General features: G+C 42.2%; 1 protein-coding gene across 8 annotated transcripts in view; it reads right to left on the reverse strand.

The window, feature by feature from the left end:
- LOC143959302 (myocyte-specific enhancer factor 2A homolog) overlaps nt 1-26,794 on the reverse strand; it is a 282,757-nt gene that overhangs the window by 108,689 nt on the left and 147,274 nt on the right. For all 8 annotated transcript variants that reach the window (XM_077467986.1, XM_077467990.1, XM_077467991.1 and 5 more), the window contains exon 3: nt 25,162-25,365. In XM_077467986.1, coding sequence (XP_077324112.1) covers nt 25,162-25,365 — 204 coding nt within the window. The remainder of the gene's footprint in view (nt 1-25,161; nt 25,366-26,794) is intronic.

Consider the following 26,794-nt stretch of genomic DNA (forward strand, 5'->3'; position numbering starts at 1 on the left):
TGTGTACCAGGATTTACTGGGTAGTTTTGAATTTGAACATTTGAATGGACTTCCACTTTAATGAATGGGCTGCCCTACAATGGGTGTGTGGAAATGCACGGTTGGTGTGAACTGAACCTAGCTGATTGCAAACCATCCGCTGGGCAGAGGTGCAAAGCAAAATTTCCATCAGTACTGCATCTTGCTGGTAATTTTACCTCCTAAAATCAGCACTTTTACATTACACACACCTTCCAGTTGGTAATCAGTTCAGAATCGGGCTCCGTGCATCCCGTCATATATAAAATAGCAGGTCATTTATGATGACATTAACTGGCAACAGAGTCACCTATTTTTCTCAGTGCTGTCAGCTTTCCGAAGATCACTAGCAGCCCTGTGTCATAGTTAAAGCATGCCAGCCCCGCTCAGTCATCACCGAGCACCAGGTAAAAGTGATTTATAAGAGAAAGGAAGGGATTTGGCTGTGGATATACACAGGCTAGGTTTCTGCTTTATATACTAGTCCAAGGTTCAGCGGAAATTGTTCAAAAGTTTTGAGAATGACACAAATATTCATTTTCGCAAAGCCTGCTGTGAAAAACATCCCTTGTGACAGTAATAGGCACCACTGATACTCTTAACCCATCCTCTGCACTTAAAAGTATTAAAAACTTCAAAATCAGCTTTTTTGAATACTTTCTATTTTTTTAAACTGGCGCCATTAGAATGGCAGTAGTCCGGAAGTGATGTCATGACATCGCCTCCGGGTTACTAGATCCAAGACCCTAACAAAGCCGATCTGCTTTCTGGGGGTCTTTGGGCAGCTGGTGGATGTGCCTGCTGACGCCACCAACTGTGGAAGGGAGTTCCACATCCTTACCGCTCTGACAGTAAAGAAAACTCTGTGGTTAGCAATCCCACACTAGGGTATACGGTTCGAATCCCAACCACGGTACTACCTGCCTGTAGTTTGCATGTTCTCCTTGTGTTTGCGTGGGTTTCCTCCGGGTACTCCTGTTTCCTGCCACACTCTAAAGACATGTTGGTAGGCTAATTGGCTCCTGTCTAAAGTGGTTTTAGTATGTGTGTGTATGAATGTGTTGAGGGTGGATTTGATTTAAATCAAATCGATTTAAATAATTAATAAAAAGTAGGGCTGAAAAAACTAATCGATTAATCGACAACTAATCGATTATGAAATTAATCGATTACTATTTTCATAATCGATTAATCGGCCAGTAACAAAATGGGGTTAAAGTTAATGAGTCTGATGATATTTACCAGATTGACCCTTTAATAGTATATCTCTCCTCTAATGGTATATACATTATATCTCTCCTCTAATGGTATATACAGTATATCTCTCCTCTAATGGTTTATACAGTATATCTCCTCTAATAGTATATACAGTATATCCCCTCTAATAGAATATGCAGTATATCTCTCCTCTAATAGTATATACAGTATCTCTCCTCTAATAGTATATGCAGTATATCTCTCTTCTAATAGTATATACAGTATATCTCTTATAGTATATACAGTATATATCCTCTAATAGTATATACAGTATATCTTCAATAGTATATCTCCTCTAATAGTATATACAGTATATCTCCTCTAATAGTATATACAGTATATCCCCTCTAATAGTATATACAGTATATCCCCTCTAATAGTATATACAGTATATCTCTTCTAATAGTATATACAGTATATCTCTCTTCTAATAGTATATACAGTATATCTCTGTTCTAATAGTATATACAGTATATATCCTCTAATAGTATATACAGTATATATCCTCTAATAGTATATACAGTATATATCCTCTAATAGTATATACAGTATATCTTCAATAGTATATCTCCTCTAATATATACAGTATATCTCTTCTGTCTGTTAATCTCAGAGTGGATTAGATATTTTGCTCCCTAACCATATAGTTGGTTATTTATATTTACCACTGCATAGAGATATTTAAGAATAAAATTGCCTTTTTTTTTAAACTTTACATATTAACTAAATTATACACCACACTTTTTTTTAAGGTTATTAACCGATTAATCGATTAATCGACACAATAAGAAAATAATCGTTAGTTGCAGCCCTAGTAAAAAGACTTTATTTAAATCATAATTTTCAAAAAGTGTCATCTCTGTACCACAGAGGCTCCTCTTCTGACCCGCTGTTGACCCACCGCCGGTCCCATTCACCTTAATGCTGGTGATGCGGCAGTGACACAACAAGGTGAGGGAGGTGGCGGCAGCAGGTGAGTGGATGCCCGCTAACAGGCGCTGCCATGATGGATCTAAAATGACAGGGGCTCTTTAAATGTAAGGACTTATTCTTGCTGGTAGTTCGAGTCTTTAGCATTTGCAAACAAAATTATGGTTTCCCATTTAGAATAAAAAACTATCAGGTTAGTAAAACAGCGATATTAGAACCAATTCAATCATACAGTTTGTAGTGTACATAAATTTGCAAAACAATGGGATAAAGGAATATTCCTGAACTTTGTTTTATCTCATGGTTACTGTGAGATTGTGTGAATGCATCAATGCAGTGCATGTTATCTCAGCTTGCAGAGCTTGGATTCATTAAATGTAAATATTGCAGATTATTATTATTATTATACAGGATTTATATAGCGCCAACAGTTTGCGCAGCGCTTTACAACATGAGGGCAGACAGTAAACTTACAATACAAATCAATACAGGAGGGATCAGAGGGCCCTGCTCGTTAGAGCTAACAATCTAGAAAATACAGCTGCATGCTACGTAACTAAGCTCTATTTCATGATGAATAAACTAAATTATTAATGCATCTTAAACAGAAAACTATCTTTAGATAGAGGTTTACTCCAAAAGCATTTTATTAAAATAAATTTGATAAAAAAATCAAAAATCTGATTTAAATAAAAAACAAAACAACCCCCCCCCCCCAAAAAAAAACAGGTTTCTTTGATTTCTTTTTAAAAAAATAATTGATTTTTATCCATCCTGGTAAGGGACTATAGATTGTAAGCTCCTTGATCGCAGGGACTAATGTGAATGTATAATATCAAGTGCTGTGTAAATTGACAGCAATATAGAAGTACCTATAATAAAAAAAAGCTTCAAAGGCCCAAGGATATTGGTGGGAAGATTTGCTGCTTGAATTTCTAAGATCAATAAAAAGCCAATGGGTGGTGCAGCACAACTATAACTGAAATATCACTCTTGGTTGGATTGAAGTTTTATAGTAAAGTCTGCACTCTCATTTTATTGACCTGCACATACCATTATTGTGTGGGCTCCACAATTCAGAAGAGGATTCGCAAGTATGAAATAGGAAGGGAAATACTTTACTTTTCACTAGGGCTGTAGTAGATTTAAATTAAGCTTCGTGGCTCATAGTGTTTTTGGCAACTCTTGTTTAATAGCAGTTATATTCTTTTATTCTGAGCACTGGGAATACATAAAACCAAGGACTTTGCCGTATGATCAATGTAAACCTTAAGCAAGGTATGTCTACATAAAAGAATCCAATGGACACGAGTCTCACATCTCTAAACAACAAGAAGATTACTTCCAGGCACAGCCTTACAAAATGCTCTGAAATGCTGCTTTGTCCTTGCCCTCAAAATGCTCCTCAAGATTACATAGACTTTAAAGGCATTAGCCATAAACCTGATAAAGTCTGAGCTCAGTCTGTCTGCAGGGATTGCCCTGTGGGACTCCTCTGTGAAGAGCTGTTTATAGTTCATCTCCATTGATATCTTTCTGTTACAGATCAAGGGCCTAGTTTACCCGCTTTGTGGTGGTGTGTTCGAGGCCTGGATACCCAATGCTGGCATACATTGGTTCAGCCTTGCCAAATTAAGTGTGTGTGTGTCTCACTACCATTTTCCAAATACCTATACATTGTATTCGCTAAGAAACCCATCTAAAATATTTTTAAAATTTATCTACACTCCTCGCTGGCACCACCAATTACGGAATGGAGTTCCACATCCTCACCGCTCTAACAGTAAAGAACTCCTTTATTTAAGATAGAACCATTTCCTGTCCAACTTCATTGTGTGTCCTTGTGTCTTCTTTAGATACCCAAGAGTAAGTTTTCTCCATATTGCTAGAAGCACTGTTCAAAGATTTGTATGTCGTGATCATATCCCCTCTAAAGAGCTTCTTCTCTAGGAAGTAGAAGTTGGGGTAGTTCCTAATAACTGAGGTCCTTCAGCCCCCTTTATTAGCTTTGTTGCCTTTTTCTAGATGCTCTCTAGTTCCAGCACATCCTTCCTGCAGAAGGACTGGTGACCAACTCAAGATGTGACCAAACCCGAGTTTTGTAAAGAGGTAGAATAAGGCCCCTTTCACACGGACGATCCGTTCAGGTCCGCCTGTCAGTTTTTCAGGCGGACCTGAATGGATCCTCCATAGAGGGCTATGGAGCGTCGGATGTCAGCGGTGACATGTCCGCTGACATCCGACCCGCCCCGATTCGAAAAAGGGTGACGGAGGAAAAAGCTATTTTTCCATCTGTCATCGGATTGGGTGACGACGGACACTGAGGTCCGTCGTCACCCGATCTCCCATAGGGAAGAGCGGCGCTGTGACAGGTCCGTCCCTGCGCAGTGTGCAGAGACGGACCCGTCATCTTCCTGCTCAGCGGAGATCGATCCGGCGATCCCCGCTGAGCAAGCGGATATCCACGGGGCGGATCAGCACTGATCCGCCCCATGTGAAAGGACCCTTATAGTTTTATCTCATGGGTAGTTGCCCTTTTTAATGCAGGTTATGAGTCCGCAACCCTTGTTTGCTGCAGCTACTAGGATCCCCAGATCCTTTTCCATCCTCTATTCCCCCAGAGATTCTCCCTAACATGTAACTTGCATTTGTTTTTTTAGCTCCCTCAAGCACTACTTTAACCACTTGACCACTGGGCACTTAAACACCCTTAATAACCAGACCAATTTTCAGCTTTCGGTGCTCTCGCATTTTGAATGACAATTACTCAGTCATGCAACACTGGACCTATATGAAATTTTTGTCCTTTTTTTCACACAAATAGAGCTTTCTTTTGGTGGTATTTAATCACCGCTGGGTTTTTTTTTTTTTGTGCTATAAAAGAAAAAATACCGAAAATTCTCTAAAAAAACGAATTTTTGTTTGTTTCTGTTAGAAAATTTAGCAGATTAGTAATTTTTTCTTCATAAATTTTGGCCAAAATTTATACTACTACATATCTTTGGTAAAAATAAGTACAAATTGGTGGATATTATTTGGTCTTTGTGAAAGTTATAGAGTCCACAAGCTATGGTGCCAATATCTGAAAATTGATCACACCTGAAGGACTGACGGCCTATTTCAATTCTTGAGACCCTAACATGCCAGAAAAGTACAAATACCCCCCAAATGACCCCTTTTTGGAAAGAAGACATTCCAAGGTATTTAGTAAGAGGCATGATGAGTTTTTTGAAGTTGTCATTTTTTCCCACAATTCTTTGCAAAATCAAGATTCTTTTTACTTTTTTTTTTTTTTTCCCAAAATTGTCATATTATCAGTTTATTTCTCACACACAGCATATGCATACCACAAATTACACCCCAAAACACATTCTGCTATTACTCCCGAGTATGGTGATACCACATGTGTGAGACTTTTACACAGCGTGGCCACATACAGAGGCCCAACATGCATGGAGCGCCATCAGGTGTTCTGGAGCACCCAGGACAATTCTGACATTTCTCTCCTACATGTAAAAATCATAATTTATTTGCTAGAAAATTACATAGAACTCCAAAACATTATATATGTTTTTTTAGCAAACACCCTGGAGAATACAATGGTGGTCTTTGCAACTTTTTATCTCGCACGGTATTTGCGCAGTAATTTTTCGAATGCTTTTTTTTGGAAAAAAAACTGTTTTGTGCTTAAAAAAAAAAAAACACAGTAAAGTTAGCCCAATTTTTGCATAATGTGAAAGATGAAGTTACGCTGAGTAAATAGATACCTAATATGTCACTCTTCAAAATTGCACACGCTCGTGGAATGGCGGCAAACGTCGCTACTTTAAAATCCCCATAGGCGACGATTTACATTTTTTTTACTGGTTATATGTTTTGAGTTACAGAGGAGGTCTAGGGCTAGAATTATTTCTCTCGCTCTAACGTTCGCAGCGATACCTCACATGTGTGGTTTGAACACCGTTTTCATATGTGGGCGGGACTTACGCATGCGTTCGCTTCTGCATGCGAGCACATGGGGACAGGGGCGCTTTAAAAAAAAATTTTTTTTTATTGTTCATTTTACTTTATTTATTTTAGTTTGACATTTTTTTCCCCAAAAATAATTTTTTTGATCACTTTTATTCCTATTACAAGGAATGTAAACATCCCTTGTAATAGGAATATGGCATGACAGGTCCTCTTTACAGTGAGATGTGGGGTCAATAAGACCCACATCTCACCTCTAAGCTGGGAAGCCTGAAAAAAAAAAAGATTCTGGCTTTGATCGTATTAGCGATTCGGTAGAAGCACCGGAGGGCGGCGGGAGATGTCTATGGCTGGGTATTGCAGGGTATCACCGACTATGGCTGGGTATCTCAGAGCATGGTGTTGCAGAGTACTGCGTTGCAGAGCATTGCAGGGTATTGGCGGGTGTTGCAGAGCATTGCAGAGTGTTGCAGGGTATTGGCGGGTGTTGCAGAGCATTGCAGAGTGTTGCAGGGTATCGGCGGGGGTTGCAGAGCATTGCAGAGTGTTGCAGGGTATCGGCGGGGGTTGCAGAGCATTGCAGAGTGCTGCAGGGTATCGGCGGGGGTTGCAGAGCATTGCAGAGTGTTGCAGGGTATTGGCGGGTGTTGCAGAGTGTTGCAGGGTATTGCAGAGCGTTGCGGAGTGTTGCAGGGCATTGCGGAGTGTTGCAGGGCATTGCGGAGTGTTGCAGGGCATTGCGGAGTGTTGCAGGGCATTGCGGAGTGTTGCAGGGCATTGCAGAGTATTTGCAGGGAATTGCAGAGTAATGCAGAGTATTTGCAGGGAATTGCAGAGTAATGCAGAGTATTTGCAGGGAATTGCAGAGTAATGCAGAGTATTTGCAGGGAATTGCAGAGTAATGCAGAGTATTTGCAGGGATTTGAGGGGTTAATTTTCGGTGAGCAGCGATGTGGGCACTGCAGATGCAGCCCACATCGCTGCTGACACCGATCTCTTCCCCCTCCGCTGTACCGATCGGTACAGAGAGGGGGAGGGAGGAACCGGCGTCATAACATGACGCTGGCTTGTTTACAAGTGATCACTCCGTCATTTGACGGAGCGATCACGTGGTAAACGGCCGCGATGAGCGGCCGTTTACCGTGATTCGTGATGCGCCGGGTCCACTGGACCCAGCGGTCACGGATGCTCTCGTGTGCGCGCCCCAGGGGGCGCGCGAGAGCAGAATTCTAGGAGGCCGTTAATTAACGGCCTCTTAGAGTTAAACAACCGCCCTGATGCCGTTAATCGGCAATGGGCGGTTGTTAAGTGGTTAAAAAAATAAAAAAAAATAAAAAAGTTTGAAAAATGTATAGTAGATTTAAGCAGTTTTAGACAATTGGGGCTTCTTATGGAAACCATGATTATGGAAGCAAGAATGAGAATTTGTAGCACTAGTTGCCAAATTCCTCCAGCATCTTAGAAAAAATCAGCATGAACCTTACAGTAGGCATCAGTGTTTTCTACAAGTAGGAACAATCACACCTTCATAGCATCCTACATGCATTCAATTCAATATTTAATGCAAGTCAGGTTATCGCCACATCACATCCTATAAATCCAGTTTATGCGAATTGATTTTCTAAATAACCAGCAGAACTGAACAGAATATCAGACTAATAATTCAAAACTTTGATCACTTTATCAAAGCCAATGTCCTGCAGTCCATCAATATACTTATTCATGGTCATACAGGGGGAGATTAGGACCCAATATCACTGAAAATAGCTTGCAGCTTAGGTATAGTGGTCTTATCTGCTTCGGCATTAAATGTGTTACTTTAATAAATGGACTGCTGCACGCCCCAAAATAAGCTTTTTTTTCCTTGAGGATAAATTCTATTTAAAGCAAAGCTAAACTATTCTGAAAGTCAGCACCTAAACGAAGATATGCTGGCTTCATAACCGTAGTTAAAACAAAACACTGTAGTTTGTAAAATAAAAAAAGCGACCATGTTCTACTATCCATTTATGGTCTGTATTTTTTTTCTGACTTACATTTTTTTTTAATTTTTACAATGAAGTAGGACCCCACCAGGACCACGGTTCAATTTTTAGCCCCTTCCCCTTCTCGCTCACGTTAATAGTGTCCTTCCTCTAGCCAAACATATTTGCTACCAAACCATTCCCAACAACTTCTAAAAACTCAACATACACTAGTGATCGAATAAAAAATAGAAGCTTCCAGTGAAAGGAACATTTATAAGAAAATTAAACTAGAATCACATGTCGCTCTCTGGAACTTCCCTGCCTACTTTATGGTTCAGTTGGTCCTTCCACAAAAACATAAAATGATACAACCTGAACGGGCAATCTGGAGTTTTGAGATCTTTCCATTGTGAGGGATATCGCCTCTTAGACAGTGGTCACAAGACCTTCGTATCACTTAAATATTTTTACGATCAAACGTAATTGAAGAAAACCTAGCAATACCTGGGCAATAAAATTGACAGCTTTAATATAGTTTAATGAAACATCAAAATCAAAAAAAGGGAAACATTTCAAATTTCATCGAATACAAACATTTTTTTCTGCCAGGTCCAGTAGAGCCAATTTCAAATTCCTTTACTTTGATAGATAGAAACATTTTCTGTTTGTGATTGCAATGCAATTTCGAGCAAAAAAAAAGAGGAATTAAAAATTCCATATTCGAAAGTTGATTGATCGACTTGTGATACAACAGCAACTTTGACAAGGGCCAAATTGTAATGGCTAGGCGACTGGGTCAAAACACCTCCAAAACTTCAGCTCTTGTGGTCTGCTGTGGTCAGGACCAACAAAAAGGGATCCAAGGAAGGAAAACCAGTGAACCGGCAAACAGGGTTAATGGTGTCCACTGGTCATTGATGCATGTGGGGACCAAAGGCTGGTCTGTGTAGTCAAATCCAATAGAAGAGCTGCTGGAGCTCGAACTGCTGAAAAAGTGAATGCTGGTTTTGATAGAAAGATGTCAGAACACACAGAGCATCGCAGTTTGTTGTTTATGGGGCTGCGTAGCCGCAGACCAGTCAGGGTGCCCATGCCGACCTGTGTCCACAACCAAAAGAGCCTACAATGGGCCTGTAAACATCACAACTGGACCACAAAGAAATGGATGAAGGTAGCCTGGTTTGATGAATTCAAGAATAGAGTTCAAGGGGTTGACCTCCAAATTCTCCAGATCTCAATCCAATTGAGCATATGTGGGATGTGCTGGAAAAAAAAAGTCCGATTCATGGAGACCCCACCTCACAACTTACAGAACTTAAAAGGGGTTGTAAAGGTTCATGTTTTTTTTACCTTAATGCACCCTATGCATTAGGGTGAAAAACACCTGCCAGTGACCGGCCCCCCCAGCCCTCTCCGTTTTACTTACCTGAACCCTCAAACATGTCCCACGGGGACATACGGTCTCTCTGCTAGGGGGTTCTCGGCTATTGGATAGATTGATAGCAGCGCAGCCATTGGCTCCCGCTGCTGTCAATCAAATCCAATGACACGGCCTCCAGAGGCCGAGTCCTGCATTCGGCGTCTATGGGCGCCAAATGCTGGACTCGGGAGCACGCCCGCAAGGTAACCTCCAGGAGAGTACTTCCCCCAGGGGGTTATCTGATGCGGGGAGGAGCCCAGAGAGCTGCCGAGGGACCCCAGAAGAGCAGGTACAGGCCCATTCTGTGGAAAACAAGCTGCACAGTGGCGGTAAGTATCGGTTTGTTATTTAAAAAAAATAAATAAATAAAATTAACCTTTAGTGTCACTTTAAAGGATCTGCATCTGATGGCTTGGTGCCATAAACCACAGCGTACATGAGATCTAGTAGAGTCCATGCTTTGACAGATTATGGTGGGCGGTCATAATGTCATGGCTGATCAGTGTATGTATTTAGTAGGATGGGGAGGGTTAGAAACCCTGTCAATTTATTTTATAAAATTTTTCTGTTTCTCTGTTGCAGATTTCCTTTAACTTCCTGTCTGCTGTAACTATTGTCAGTAGGGCAAGAAATGTGGGGAAATCTATCTAATGGAGCTCCGAAATGCAGTAAAAACCCCACTAGAAATGATGACCCTTCCTCGCTCAAACTAGAAAAAAAAAAAAAAGAAAAAATTTGGCTCGTCATACACTTTAATTATATGTTAGCATTTAATATTCCTAATCAACAAAGCACAACTTATCCAAAGTACATTGACTTGATTCCAATAAAATGTTTAAGAGAGACAAGCAACTCTTCAACCAAAGCCAGGGTCGGGGAACATACTGCAATTTGTCTTCAAGACACTGCGCTAAAACCTACTGATCTCATTTCTCCTGGCACGGAGCAACTCTTGCCAAAACTCATTAAGTCGCAGATTCGATTGTCATATAAAACCTGCCAGATGTATTCCGTCCCTATTTCTGAAGGCCATGTGCAAAAAGAATTAAGTTCCTTGAAACAGGGGCGCTTTATAATTTGCCCTAACAGCTTCAATAATATTGATCTGGGGCGTGTGATTAAATAAGAGCTGCCAGATACCAAATTTTAAGTATTATGTTTTATTTGGCTACCAAAATGACCAGTTTTTTTTTTATCGCTCTCAATGTAATCTAATGCATTTCCACAGAAGCTTGAGAACATCTGTGAAAACACTTGACTGCTGCAGGAATTCGCAGAGCCGCACGAGGAAGTCGGATTTGAGCGCAGACATCAAATGCTCATTGTGTCAATTCGGAGTTTTTATGGGCTCTTGTTTTTGCTACTGGGGAAAGGTGGAGAAGGTAAAAGGGAGCAGCCATTGCAACTTGTCATCAGCGTCTCGCTCACAAAAATATATAAAGCGCCAGCTAGGCTAGATTATTATGTGTTTCATTTAAAGCTGCAGCTGACCTCCTACTCCTTGAAAAAAAAAATATTCTACACAAAAAAAAAAAAAAAAGTTTTACGCGTTTCATGCGGTCAAATTCCTCGTCTACCACCACGTAGGACTACTGTGGCTTACACAACGATCAACCAATAAAAAGATTTCATATTTCAGTTTTATGGAAAATGCTCAGGGATTAAACTTTCCAATAGTTTCATATGTATCTCAGGCATTCCATTTGTGAAATCCAGTCATTTAAAGCTGAACTCCAGCGGTGATATAAAAAGTGTCTGGTAGGTATACAATACATTAGGACTATAAAATCATGCATAATAACATAATACATATAAAATAGTAAGATGAGAAGACTTTATTCCATAACATAATACATAATAGTATGATGGCATATTGGTATAGCAGCATGATAATACACAGTAATAGCATAAAAAAAAAGAAAAAAAAAAAAAGACACCAGACCCATAGTGTGTCTCCACAATAAAAAGCATAATTGAAAATGGTAGGATCCAAAAGAAACATAATGTTGGTAATAGTCTTTTGGTGTAAAAAGAGGGGCATCTAATATCACAACGCGTTTCATGGCTAATTTGGCAATCTTCAGGAGCAGATGCAGGATAGAGGTCTTTAACCACTTGCCGACCAGCGCACGCCGATGTACGTCGACAGAATGGCACGGGCAGGCAAATGGGCGTACATTTACGTCCCTTTAAATTTGCCGCCCTGCCATCGGCGTGCTCCCGTGCTGGTCGGGACCTCCGTGAGTCCGGTCGCGGGACCCGCGGACTCGATCGCCGCGGGCATACCCGCGATCGTCTCACGGAGCGGCCAAATGAAGAAATGTCGTTGTAAACAGCATTTCTCCATTCTGCCTAGAAACTAGTGACGCTGATCTCTGCTCCATGTGATTGGAGCAGAGATCAGTGTTCACTAAATGAAAGCCCAACCCCCCCACAGTTAGTAACACACCCCTAGGAACACTTAACCCCTACACTGCCACCCACTGGTTAACCCCTTCACTGCCAGTGTCATTTACACAGGAATCACTGCATTTATATAGCAGTGATTACTGTATAAATGACAATGGTCCCAAAAATGTGTCAAAAATGTCCGATGTGTCCCCCACAATGTCGCAGTCACAATAAAAATCGCTGATCGCCGCCATTACTAGTAAAAAAATAAAAATAAATAACTATTAATAAAAATGCTATAAAACTATCCCTATTTTGTAAACGCTATAACTTTTGCGCAAACCAATCAATAATCGCTTATTGCGATTTTTTTTACCAAAAATATGTAGAAGAATACGTATCGGCCTAAACTGAGGGAAAAAAATGTTTTTTTTATATATTTTTGGGGGATATTTATTATAACAAAAAGTAAACAATAATACGTTTTTTTCAAAATTGTCGCTCTATTTTTGTTTATAGCGCAAAAAATAAAAACCGCAGGGGTGATCAAATACCACCAAAAGAAAGCTCTATTTGTGGGAAAAAAAGGACGTCAATTTTGTTTGGGAGCCACGTCGCACGACCGCGCAATTGTCAGTTAAAGCGACGCAGTGCCGAATCGCAAAAAGTGGTCTGGTCTTTGACCAGCAAAATGGTCCGGTCTGAAAGTGGTTAAAAATGTTGAAAGTAATTGATAAATTAGGTAAGTATATAAAAATATTTATTTATACTTTTATTTTTATATTATATATATATATATATATATATATATATATATATATATATATATATATACATACACACACACACACACACATATACAAGTGTGTATATATATATATATATATATATATATATATATATATATATATATATATATATATAAAAATAAAAGTATAAATAAATATTTTTATATACTTACCTAATTTATCAATTACGTTCAACATTTTTAAAGACCTCTATCCTGCATCTGCTCCTGAAGAGTATTATCATACTGCTTTACCAATATATCATTATGTACTATGTTGTGGGATAAAGTCTTCTCATGCTACTATTTTATATGTATTCTGTTATTATGCATGATTTATATTCATACTTTATGGTATACCTCCCAGGTACTTTTAAGTCGTTAGGTCTCCTTGTCTGCATGTTTCACACAAAGTCCCAAACCCTGCTCCCATTTATTCCTTATATCGGGAATGATGGCACATTTTTTGGCCTCAAATAAAGTCACAAACCATTTTTCTTTTTCTCCAGTTACGATATATTTTTTTACACTTACATTGGACCATACATATATGTAATATAACCCCAATTCTAAAAAAGTTGGGATGCTGTGAAATCTACATACAGCGGGTAAAATAAGTATTGTACATGTCACCATTTTTTCTAGGTAAATATATTTCTAAAAAGGTGCTATTGACATGAAATTTCCAGCACATGTCAGTAACAACCCATGCAATCCATACATACAAAAGACACCAAAACAAAGTTCAGAAATGAAGTTACGTGTAATAAAATGGAACGACACAGGGAAAAAGTATTGAACACGCTAACTAAAATGTATTTAATACTTGGTACAAAATCCTTTGTTGGTAATGACAGCGTCAAGACTCCTCCTGTATGGAGAAACGAGTCGCATGCGATGTTCAGGTGCGATTTGGCCCAATTCTTCCACACAGTCTTCAAATCTTGAAGGTTCTGTGGGCCTCTTCTATGAAATTTGTTCTTTAGTTCTTTCCATAGATTTTTTTTTATTGGATTCAAGTCAGGTGATTTGCTGGGCCCAAGAAGCTTTTTCTTTGCAACCAGTTGAGAGTTTCCTTTGCTTTGTGTTTGGGACGATTGTCTTGCTGAAATGTCCGCCCTCGTTTCATCTTCATCATCCCGGTAGATGGCAGCAGATTTTTTTACCAAGAATGTCTTGGTACATTTTTCTATTCATCCTTCCTTTAACCACTTGCTTACCGGGCACTTAAACGCCCCTCCTGCCCAGACCAATTTTCAGCGCTGATGCACTTTGAATGACAATTGCGCGGTCATACAACACTGTACCCAAATGAAATTTTTATCATTTTTTTTCCCACAAATAGAGCTTTCTTTTGGTGATATTTAATTACAGCTGGGAGTTTTATTTTTTGCTAAACAAACAAAAAACAAATGCAAAAAAAAATAAAAATAAAAAATCATGTTTAATAGTTTGTTATAAAATTTTGCAAACAGGTAATTTTTCTCCTTCATTGAAGTGCGCTGATGAGGCGGCACTGGTTGGCACTGATAGGCTGCACTGGTGGGCACTGATAGGCATAGTTAAGGCGGCACTAATAGGCACAGATAAGGTGGCACCGATCGGCACAGATAAGGCAGTACTGATGGGCACCGATAAGGCGGCACTGATGGGCACCGATAAGGCGGCACTGATGGGCAAAGATGGGCACAGATAAGATGGCACGGATGGGTGGCACGAAGGGGCACTGATAGGTACCACTGATAGATGGGACTGATGGGCACTGATAGGTGGCTCTGATAGGTGGCACTGCTGGGCACTGATGGGCGGCACTGATGGGCACTGGTAGATGACCTTGACGGGCACGGATATGTGGCACTAGGGTGCAGCACCGTTGTTGAGGCAGATTGTGGGCACTGATGGGTGGCACTGTGGGCACTGATGGGTGGCACTGATGGGGGGCACTTTTTAATTACTGAGGTGGCACTGGCAGGGGGCAGGTGGGCACTGGTAAGCTGGCCGTGATCGGGACTGATGTCCCGATCACGGCCGCCGGCTCTTTACCGGCTCCGTTGTATCACATGATCAGCTGTCATTGGCTGGCAGCTGATCACGTGGTAAGGGGTCGGGATTGACCCCTTGCTTCGATCCGTGATCAGGCGAGTCTCACAGAGGGGCTCGTGCACGGGACGACATCTATTGACGTCGTCCCGGCAAAGAAGGTCCGCGCTGTAGCCGTCATTTGGCTATAGCGCGGATCTCTAGTGGTTAAATGACATGAAGTTTGCCAGTACTGTATGCTGAAAAACAGCCCCACACCATGATGTTCCCCCTGACCAGACTATATTCTTCCAGTATGTCACAGGCTTGTCTAAATGTTGTGCCGCAAACTCTAAATGAGCTTCAACGTGCTTTTTCTTCAGCAATGGAGTCTTGCGTTGTGAGCGTCCATACAGGCCATGGTTTCAAGAAAAGGTATTGTTTTCTTTGGAACAATTGTACCTGCTATTTCCAGGTCTTTCTGAAGTTCTCCACAAGTGGTCCTTGGCACTTGGACAACTCTTCTGATAATTCTTTTCACTTCTCTGTCAGAAATCTTGAAAGGAGCACCTGATCGTGGCCGGTTTATGGCGAAATTGCATTATTTATGAAGAAAGGCAAAGAGTTGCCTAAATGGGCATTGTGGCAAGAGAGCAGACCCCGCAGGGGTAACTACGTAGAAGGTACAGCAGCCGAAAATTTGTGGCCATCAACTGATTTTCTCAACCAGGGTGCGGTCTTGGTTCCCTGGGGGTGCCACAAGCACGGGACCAACGTTGCCTTAGATTAATGTCATGAACTACCATGGTGTGGGTTGGCCATAGATGGATCGAATCTCGCCCGGTTCAGCAGAGACTGGCCGAGATTTGATCCATTCATGGGGCAGGTTGGTTGTCCTTCGGTCGACTTCAGTACAACCAGCCTGTCAGATATTTCTCATGCAATCACTGCCGGCGGCTGCAGCAGCAATCATTGTGTTCTGCTGGCAGGAAAGGCTCCCTTGCCTGCAAAACACAATAGCACTGCAGAAGGGATTCCCCCATCAACACAGACTATGTTGATGTGGGGATCAAGCAATTTTCTTATCTTCCGCCTGTGGTAGAAGGAAAGAAAAATTGCATAATCTATGGGCTGCCTTAGGCTCGATTCACACAGGGGCGACTTGTCCAGGCGACTTCGCCGCCTGACAAGTCGCGCTCCGTTCTGTACTATGGAACCGTTCTAATAGGAGCGACTCAAGTCGCTCCGACTTAGAAAAAAGGTTCCTGTACTATTTTTGGGGCAACTTCAGGCGACTTGCATTGACTTCTATACAGAAGTCGTTTTGCAAGTCGCCGCTGATCGTGTGCAGGTCGCGGCGCTGCAAGTCGTGCCGCCCCTGTGTGAACCGAGCCTAAGTCTAAGAAATATCTCTCCCAGTTGACGTATGCAGTGGTTGTAACGATAGGAAATGCTTAGTGGTCAAAATGTCCCCTTGGGTCTAACCACCATCTAAGCACAGTTTTGGGAGGTAGATGGCAGAGAGGCGAAAATGTAATTCTGATTTACGTTTTAGAGGAAACCAGTCCTAGGCACACCTATCTGTCCACCAGTCTAACTTTATAGCACCATTGCAGCTGAATGTAATAAATCTTAAAGAATTCGGTAATGAGTATGGGAATCGTAATTATATTTCAGTAAAAAAATACTATGAAACCATAAAAAGGTATACCGTATATACTCGAGTATAGGCCGACCCGAATATAAGCCGAGGCCCCCAATTTACCCCCAAAAAAACTGGCAAACTTATTGACTCGTGTATAAGCCGAGGGTAAGACATGCCTGTCCATCCCTGTGTGTGTGTCCGTCCATCCCTGTGTGTCCGTCCATCCCTGTGTGTCCGTCCATCCATCCCTGTGTGTGTGTGTGTCCATCCATCCATCCATCCCTGTGTGTGTGTGTCTCCATCCATCCATCCATCCATCCCTGTGTGTGTGTGTGTCTCCATCCATCCCTGTGTGTGTGTGTCTCCATCCATCCATCCATCCCTGTGTGTGTGTGTATCCGTGTGTGTGTGTATCCGTGTGTGTGTGTGTGTGTGTGTGTGTGTGTGTGTGTGTGTCCAGCCTACCTGTGTCCCGAGCCTTTGTCCCGAGCCTCCGTCCCGTGCCTTGCCTCCTTGCCTCCGTGCCTCGCCGCCGTGCCTTGCCTCCGTCCCGTCCCGTCCCGTGCCGTGCCTTGCCTTGCCTCCGTCCCGTGCCCTCTTCGTCGGCGCCTCGGCGGCCATTGTAAAATTCAAAAGCTGCGCCGCCGCCTTCGCCTGTGATAGGCGGAACACTGAATTTCCCAGCAGCCTGTGTTCCGCCTATCACGTACATCGTATCATCCTCGTCCGTAGTACGAGGATGATACGATGTCCATGATAGGCGGAACACAGGCTGCTGGGAAATTCAGTGTTCCGCCTATCACAGGCGAAGGCGGAGCCGGAGGCGCGGCTTTTGAATTATAGAATGGCCGCTGTCTGTCTGCTCGACACGCTGATCGAGCGGGCAGACAGCGATGACTCGAGTATAAGCCGAGGGGGGCACTTTCAGCCTCAAAAAAGAGGCTGAAAATCTCGGCTTATACTCGAGTATATACGGTATGTGACCAGTATATTCCTCTGCAGATTTATATACAATATGACACATTCACACGAAGGGAGATATGTTTTTATACGTGGCACCCCATGTACCCAGGACTATCAAAAAGGAAAACAGAAAAAAAAACCCTCTTTCGATATGATTATAAAACTAAACTAGTAAAGGTGTGCCTGTTCACAATACAGTAGGGTGTGTTCACTACCATGGCGCACAGCACAGAAGTACACATTGGTAAAATGGCGGTGGGCATCTAATTAAGAGGGCGAAGCTGGAGAAGTGGATCTACACAGGGCTGTCTTTATTATTGATTGGACCCTGGGCAAACATTTTCTTGGACCCCCCCTGAATCCACTTATCTATTTGTAGGCAGCGCAGACTCAAGGGGCAGCTGCTTTATGCCCCATAACAATGACTAGGCCTGGAGCAGCTGCTCCTTTTGACCCGTGTTAAATATGGCCCTGGTTCTACACATGCAATATAAAACAGAAGGTATATTATAATTACCGTCCAAGTATCAGATAAAACCACAATAGTGTAGTAGGGGCATGTTGGAGAGGTGTTGAGAACAGAGAGAGAGGATTGAGGTCAAGCACAGTGGTAGGGCTCATTCGGTAAAGATTCCCTGCGGGCTTACTAGAAAGCCGTGTTTTGCATTCAGACCTTTGAAGAACACAATAGCCCTGGCAGGTTGACATTGCATCTCCACCACTGTACCTGACTCTAAACTTCTTTGCCCCCCAGAAACCTGGCCTGACACTGCACCCCACATCCATACGTTGTACCTTTCTACCAGCTAGAAACGTTGTCGTTGCATACTTTGCCACTACATACTCTGCCACTGCTTCCCTTGAGTCAGGGCTGGGCTCAGCCCTTCCTTCTCTGAGCTGGCCGCTCAGCTGTCGGCTAATTGCCAGCTCCTATCTCTTCACAGTTACTCAGCTGTTGATGATATCCTGCTCATGAGTCCTGCCTACTTAAGCCGTCCAGTCCAGAGGTTCTCTGCCTTTGCCTTGGTCAACATCACAGAAACTATCTCCTGCAATCCTGTTCAAGACTTGTTTTGCTGACATCCCTTCTGGCTCCAGATCCTGCTTGCTGTTCCACTACATTGATCCCTGACTTCTGGCTTGGCTCACTATCGGTTCCGGTTACTGAACTCTGGCTATGTTTTGACTACATTTGTTCTTTTTACTTTTATTATTAAACAAGTGCAATTTAACCGTACTACTGTCTCAGCCTGATTTCATGGTTTCCAACATGGCCCCAATGTGAAAAAAGTCCTGTGCCATAAACGGCGGCTCCCATGAGTGACGTCATTGCGGCTCCAGTCACTCGGAAGGCCGGGTGAAGATTGAAGCGCCTTCAGTGGCAACAGCACGTCGCTGGAGGGCTTCGCTCTAAGGTAAGTTTCACATAATGTGCTAGTGTATGCGATGCAAACTAGAATTGCCTTAAAAGTTAGAAAAAAAAATTAAAACTAAAACGCGGTTTACTACTTTTTTATTTAAAGTGGTTCTAAAGCCTAAACAATTTTTATCTTAATGCATTTCTTGCATTAAAATAAAAGAGGTTTAGGCATCACATTTTGGCCCCTCACCCCCTATAAAACTTTCCACTGGTCAAAGCTGTTTAACTTTTTATCATTCAAAAGCAATGCCATGTCAAAAAAAGCACCAGGAATCAGATCAAAGATAGCATGTTTATTAGAACATCTGCATTGTTTTAGTCGCCTTATAAAATTGTAAAAAGATAAATAAACCATTTTAAGGTGCTCCATAAATCATATCTGTAGGGGAAAAAAAAAAAAAACACACAAGACCAATAACAATAGATGTCAGGATATGGAGCTTACCTTAAAGTGGTTGTATACCCACATTTTTAACTTTTACCTACAGGAAAGCCTATAATAAGGCTTACCTGTAGGTAAAAAAAATATCTCCTAAACCTGTACGGTTTAGGAGATATTCCCCTCGGTATGCGCCGCTGACTGCAGCGGCGCATGCGCACAAGGGAGTTCTCTCCGTGAAAATCTGGCAGCGCTCGTCCGGCCGGACTGAAATCTCCCGCGCGCATGCGCGGGAGTGACGATATCGCGGCTCCGGCCACTCACAGCGCCGGAGCCGCGATACCCGGAAGAGACGCCCTCGGCGTGGATCGGGCCAGATGTCGGGGCCTCGTTCTAAGGTAAGTATTTCATAATGAGCTAGTATGCGGTGCATACTAGCTCATTATGCCTTTTGCTTTGCAGGTTTAAAAAAAAATAAAAAAAAAATTGCGGGTTTACTACCGCTTTAAGGCCACATGCACACTGGGAGCTTAGCATAGCTTCCAACTGTCCCTGATTTCGAGGGACTGTCCCCGATTTGGAATAAAGTCTCTCTGTCCCTCATTTTGGTCTGATCTATAGAGTTGCATAAAAAAATTCACTTTTTTTTTTTTTAAATCTCACTTCACATCTTTCAAAAAGTGTTTCCCAGAGCCAAACCTTTCAACCAACTTCTAAATTGCTTCACTTGTGAATTTTAAAAGCCAATATAAAGGAATAGTAGTGGTTAAAAAAAAAAAAGCACTTCTGGGTTTAACTAATCTTTTTTTGTACAATTCCCCCTTTAAGGGGTCCGTGGCATGGGGTGTGTCCTATGACCACATACTTTTGCTAATAGCTGTCCCTCGGTCCCATTTCAAAATGTTGGGAGGTGTAGCTTAGCCCTGGTACATGGGGATGTGACGTTGAGCTGCAGGGCACAGGTGCACATCCAGCCTCGTTGCCCGGCACAGCCAGTCAAGCACTATGGGAGGCTAACAGCTGCTGCAGCTGATGGGGCAGGGCATTACACCTAGAAGTACTTGCGCCTAGGGCAGTGGGCACCCAAGGACAAATGCCCGGAAGGCAGACTGCTTAGGGTAGTAACCATCTGGCCTAAACACTCAATTTACATGAGGCCCAAAGTGATCCTCTAAAGCCTGAAGAAATAAAAAGGAAAATGCCAACAAGTCCCTGCAATAGAACTGCTCTGTAGTGAAAAAAGTGCAGCGCTAAATTTGGTAAATTAACTGCTTAAGGACCGCCTCCTGCACATGTACATCGGCAGAATGGCACGGCTGGGCACAAGCACGTACCGGTACGTTGCTCTTTAAGTGCCCAGCCATGGGTCGGGATCAGCGGACCCATTCACAGCTTGTGTCCCGCGATCAGGTCACAGAGCTGAAGAATGAGGAGAGGTCTGTGTAAACAAACCTCTCCCCGTGCTTCCTACTGTGGCTGTCACCAATCGTCTGTTCCCCGTTATAGGAAAAGACGGTCAGTGACGTCACATGCCAGGCCACACCCCCTACAATAAAAAAAAAAAAAACATAACGTCACACATAACCCCTCCTCGCCCCCTAGTGGTTAACTCCTTCACTGCCAGTGTCATTTACACAGGAATCACTGCATTTAAATAGCACTGATTGCTGTATAAATGACAATGGTCCCAAAAACGTGTCAAAAATGTCCGATGTGTCCGCCATAATGTAGCAGTCACAATAAAATCCGCTGATCGCCGACATTACTAGTAAAAAAAAAAATATTAAATGCTATAAAACTATCCCCTATTTTGTAAACGCTATAACTTTTGCGCAAACCAATCAATAAGCGCCAATTGCGTTTTTTTTTACCAAAAATATGTAGAGGAATACATATCGGCCTAAACTGAGGAAAAAAAAAATTTATATCTTTTTTAGGGATATTTATTATAGCAAACAGTAAAAAATATTTAAAAAAATTCAAAATTGTCGCTCTATTTTTGTTTATAGCGCAAAAAATAAAAACCGCAGGGGTGATCAAATACCACCAAAAGAAAGCTCTATTTGTGGGGAAAAAAGGACGTTAATTTTGTTTGGGAGCCACGTCGCACGACCGCGCAATTGTCAGTTAAATCGATGCAGTGCCGAATCGCAAAAAGGGGCCTGGTCCTTTGGCTGCAAATTGGTCCGGGGCTTTAGTGGTTAATGACCTAGCCAAATGAATTGCAGAAATCATAAATGAATATAAGTTAATAATAATAATAATAATAATAACAAATTCTGTGACACACACCCATTTAAAAAATAAGAAAAAAGTGCTACGTTTCACCAACAATCTCATATGTGTATATGCAATACAAATGAAGCGAAAATATCAAAAACTGGTGAAAGAGTTCATAGAAAGTGTGATAAAGTCCCCAGTGATAGTCAGAGCCTTGTAGATCTTTGGACCACAAAAAAAAACAAAAATCAAAGACGGAGCTTGTGACCACCCGTGTAACAGCACCACCACCAATAAAATTGCAGGCTTACCGGAAGGTTCAGACTCAAAAAGAACGTACGTTCTGCGAGCCAATAAAGGCTTTATGGTGTCAACTGACAGCTGGGATGTGGCCTGTCGAAATCGTGTCCCAAAACTTATGGATAATCCATCTCCATACAAAGGTGGTTGATATAAATTTGCAATCAATCGAACGGAGAAATATAAAAAGGGCCACATAGTGTAATTCCGTATAGCTGGTGAAGTTTATTAAAAGTAGTACACTTATATTATAAGTAGTAATTTGAAGCGCTTCTAAAAACAATGGCAGCAGTGGAGTCCTCCCGACGCGTTTCATCTCAATAGACTTCATCTGGGGTCAACTGCTCTGTAGTGGCCGGTGTCTCCTTCCTTCTCTAATGTTCCAGTGCTGAAGCCTTTGGCAAATCTGTTACACAACTTCTGGGAGTGTCAAATGCCAGTGTACCCTGGCACACGTGGTTAAGCCATATATTTACCTCCTCCCATCTGTTCCCCCCTTAAGCTGCAAAGCTGCTTGAGTTCTACAAGGCAGCAATTAAACCCCCTGTTGCATTTGGAGGGCACTACTGCTCATTGAACATGACCTATTCAAGTAAATTGGGCTGCACTGCAACCACCATGCAATGCACATGGTTGTAGTGCAGTAGTCCATCATTTAGGACAGTATTACTCAACTGTGGTCCCGAGAGAAGTCCTTAGGGGTGGCGTGCCAACAGCCTAATCTGAGCGATCCTCTGGTAGCTCCTGCACTAGACAGGAGGAAGAGCACATGGTTAACTCATGTATACAGACTAGGCAGAGCGCTATGCCGCACCTCCCCCCGCTCTCTGCTCCTCTCTGTACTCAAAATATTAAATGTCTTGTAAATGTTTAATCTTGTGCAATAAATTATACTGTTTTAATACTACACTTAGAGAGGCGCCTACCCCCCCCCCCATTTCTTTTACAGTGGAACCTTGGTTAACGAGTAAAGCGGGTAACGAGCGTTTTGAAGATCAAGCAACTTTTTAAAAAAAATTCTGACTCGGTTTGTGAGTGTTGTCTCGCGAAACGAGCAGGATTCAAGCTAATGGGGTGTGCAGCACCGCATTTGGCCTGAGGTGTGGGGGCGCCGCTGACACTCGGAGAGGTTCGGAGCCGTTTGGAAATACTCGGAAACGCTCAGAAATACTCCATTCCTGAGCGTTGCGAGGCTTTCCGAGTTCAGCCGAGCTGTCTCAGAGTATTTCCGAGGCTCTCCAGTGCCCCTTCCCCCACCTTTGGCCACAGGCGGTACTGCATGCAATAGAAGTAAATGTGGAACAAACTATCTTCATTTCCATTGACTTCTATGGGGAAACTAGCTTTGATATGTGAGTGCTTTGGATTACAAGCATTCTCCTGGAATGCATTATGCTCGTAATCCAAGGTTTCACTGTATAGGTTTTGCAGAGTTGCTGGACACACTCCGTGGATGGCTGCTTCTTTTTAAATCACCCCCTTACCGCGGTTCAACTTTGTTTTTACCTAAAGACTGACTAATCAAATGTACATTATTACAAACTAAGGGCATTGCCTCCTGCAGCGCCAGATACCCAATTTACCTTCATTTTGGCCATGTATGGCTAGGATCCGCCAAGATGATGGACTGGCAGCTGGCTCAGCAAGCCTCTGAGAGCCTAAGCCAGACCTCCTCCACAGCCCAGTACTCCAGTGAGCACTGGAGGGGCAGAGCAGAGAGCCGGTGACAGCCATAGGCTCTCTGATCACTGAAGGCTGAGAACCGAGTGATCAGCGGTCTGATTGCTCAGTTCTCATTCTTAGAGAGGGCGGAGAACTGATGCTGCATCCATCTAGGGGAGTATAAATGTTTTTTTTGTTTTGTTTTTTTATAAGCCCACACTTCTCTTAAGCACCCAAACCACTATATATATATATATATATATATATATATATATATATATATATACACACACACACACACACACACACACACACACACATATATAAATACACACACTATATTGTCAAAAGTATGCCTGCCTTTACATGCACAAACTCTAATGGCATCCCAGTCTTAGTCCATAGGGTTCAATGTTGAGTTGGCCGACCCTTTGCAGCTATAACAGCTTCAACTCTTCTGGGAAGGCCGTCCACAAGGTATTATATACACTCCAGAAGCACATTTGTGAGGTCAGGTACTGATGTGGATGAGAAGGTCTGGCTCACAGTCTCCGCTCTAATTCATCCCAAAGGTGTTCTATCTGGTTGAAGTCAGGACTTCCTCCACCCCAAACTCACTCATCCACGTCTTTATGGACCTTGCTTTGTGCACTGGTGTGAAGTCATGTTGGAACAGGAAGGGGCCGTCCCCAAACTGTTCCCACAAAGTTGGGAGCATCAAATTGTCCAAAATGTCTTGGTATGCTGACGCCTTAAGAGTTTCGTTCACTGGAACTAATGGGGTCAAGCCCAACCCCTGAAAAACAACCCCACACCATAATCCCCCCTCCACCAAATGATTTGGACATTATATGGAAAGAATTCTGATAGATAACTGGTTGTAAAGATGGTTAGGTAGGTCATTAAACAGACTCTCCTCCCAACTCAAACAAAATATTCTCTGATGCTTTTTAGTCACATTTGGCTTAGGCTGGCCATACATGTTCAATCCTCTTGTACAATTTTCCTTTAGATTTACCAAAAAACATATAATATGAGGTCAAAACTAAACAATTTCCAATTGTATCCAATTAGGCAGGCCCTTGCACTACATAGTTTAAGGTAAATCTAAAAGAAAATTGTACAAGAAAATTGAACATGTATGGCCAGCCTTAAGACTACATTTTTGATTTTCTGAAACACTTAAGCCGCGTACACATGATCGGAATTTCCGGCCAGAAAAAAAACAAACAGATGAGAGCTTTTCATTGGAAAACGCAACCGTGTGTGTATGCTCCATCGGAATTTAGCTGCCCGAATTTTCGCCAACTGATAGCATCATAGCACGTTCTCAATTTTCCCGACGGAAAAACTTTCTAAATCGGGAATTCCGACACGCCAAAAATCACGCATGCTAAGATTCAACTATGAGACGGGAAGCTATTGGCTACTGGCTATTGAATTTCCTTTTTCTAGTCCCGTCGTACGTGCTGTACCGTCACCGTGTTCTAAACGATCGGAATTTGGTGTGACCGCGTGTAGGCAAGACAACTTGATCCGAACTCCGTCGGGAAAACCATCAGAGCTTTTTCCGAAGAGAATTCCGATCATGTGTACGCGGCATTAGAGTAGTGATTTTCTGAAGAACTACAGACCGCTATAATGTTCTGTTCTGCTGTATGAAGCAAGAGAAGTGAACTTTAGAAAAGTCCAACATTATTAGTCCACAAACCAACCACAATAGTTCCCAATCTCCCCTCCCCCTCCCCTCCCCCCCCCCCCGACACCTTTTTTTTTCTGTCTGTTGATTAACACAAGTAGAAGAAGACGGTTACCTCCACAATGTCGGAGTTGGTTCTGCTCTCGTGTGGTTCGTTGTACTCGGTATACTTTAGAAGGACCTTGTCCATGTCGGTGCTCGCATACTGGAACAGTTTGTTAGAGCCATTGAAAATAATCAGTGCAATCTCACAGTCGCAGAGTACGCTCAACTCGTAGGCTTTTTTCATTAACCCAAATTTCCGCTTGGTGAAAGTAACCTGTGTAGGGGGGGAAAAGAATTGTTCGATTATTCTCATGAAATATAAGCTTCTAATTGGCTGCACTGTTTTAATGTGGGGCAAACAACGAGGACAGTTTTCCATAGAAAACAAAACCGATTTTTGACCATCTGCATGTTAGTAAAGCCATTTCTGAATAACCACAGAGGAGGTCAGTGATACAAAAACACTGCAGGTACCTGTATACACATACACAACATAGATGAGTGTAGTGCCATACAAAAGACGCAGTTATGCCAGCTGGGCACCAATTGTAATGCAACATTGATCGGCACTCCTCCAATTTTAACCACTTCAGCCCCGGAAGGATTTAGCACCTTCCTGACCAGAGCACTTTTCTGCAATTCGGCACTGCGTCACTTTAACCGACAATTGCGCAGTCGTGCAAAGTTGTACCCAAACAATGTTGGCACCCCCCCCCCCCCCCCCACAAATAGAGCTTTCTTTTGGTGGTATTTGATCACCTCTGTGGTTTTTATTTTTTGTGCTATATATAAAAATAAGGAGCGACAATTTTGAAACTAAAAGCAATATTTATTTATTTATTTTTTTATATATACTTTTTTAGATTTTTTAATAAATATCCCCCAAAAATATCTAAAAAAATAATTTTTGTTCCTCAGGTTTAGGCCAAAATGTATTCTTCTACATATTATATGTAGAAGAATACATTAATACAATATATATATATATATATATATATATATATATATATATATCGCAATAAGTGTATATTGCTTGGTTTGCGTAAAATGTATAGCGTCTACAAAATAGGGGATAGTTTATGGCATTTTTATTATTCATTTTATTTTTTTAGTAATGGCGGCGATCTGCGATTTTTATCCTGACTGCAACATTATGGCGGACACTTTTGACACATTTTTGGGACCATTGTCATTTATAGAGCGATCAGTGCTATAAAAATGCACTGATTACTGTGTAAATGACCGGGAAGGGGTTAACCAGGAGGGGGCGATAAAGGCGTTAAGTGTGTCCTAGGGAGTGATTTTAACTGTGGTGGGGGATGGGCTTTGACTCACATGACAGCGAGCAGTAGATCCCTGTCATGTCACAAGGCAGAACAGGAAAATGCCTTGTTTAAAAAGGCATCTCCCTGTTATACCTCTCTGTAACACAATCGCGGGCTCCCGGCGGACAGAGTCTATGGGACCCGCGGTCACGGAGATCACAGCACACGTGTACCCGCAGTGCTGCTTCTTAAAGAGGACGTACCTGTACGCACTTTTACCCACCCATGCCATTCTCCCTGCATATATCGTTGTGCAGCGGTCAGGAAGCGGTTAAACAGAACTGGCTTCATGCATTACATTTTATTTAAAAAAAAAAAAAAAAAAAATGCCCATTCCTATCACAGTAGAATTTTCCTTCCTTTAGGGAATATAATGCA

The sequence above is a fragment of the Lithobates pipiens genome, unplaced genomic scaffold (assembly GCF_037356315.1).
Source record: "Lithobates pipiens isolate NorthernLeopardFrog02 unplaced genomic scaffold, aLitPip1_a1.2 Scaffold_7, whole genome shotgun sequence".
In the NCBI taxonomy this organism is placed as follows: domain Eukaryota; kingdom Metazoa; phylum Chordata; class Amphibia; order Anura; family Ranidae; genus Lithobates; species Lithobates pipiens.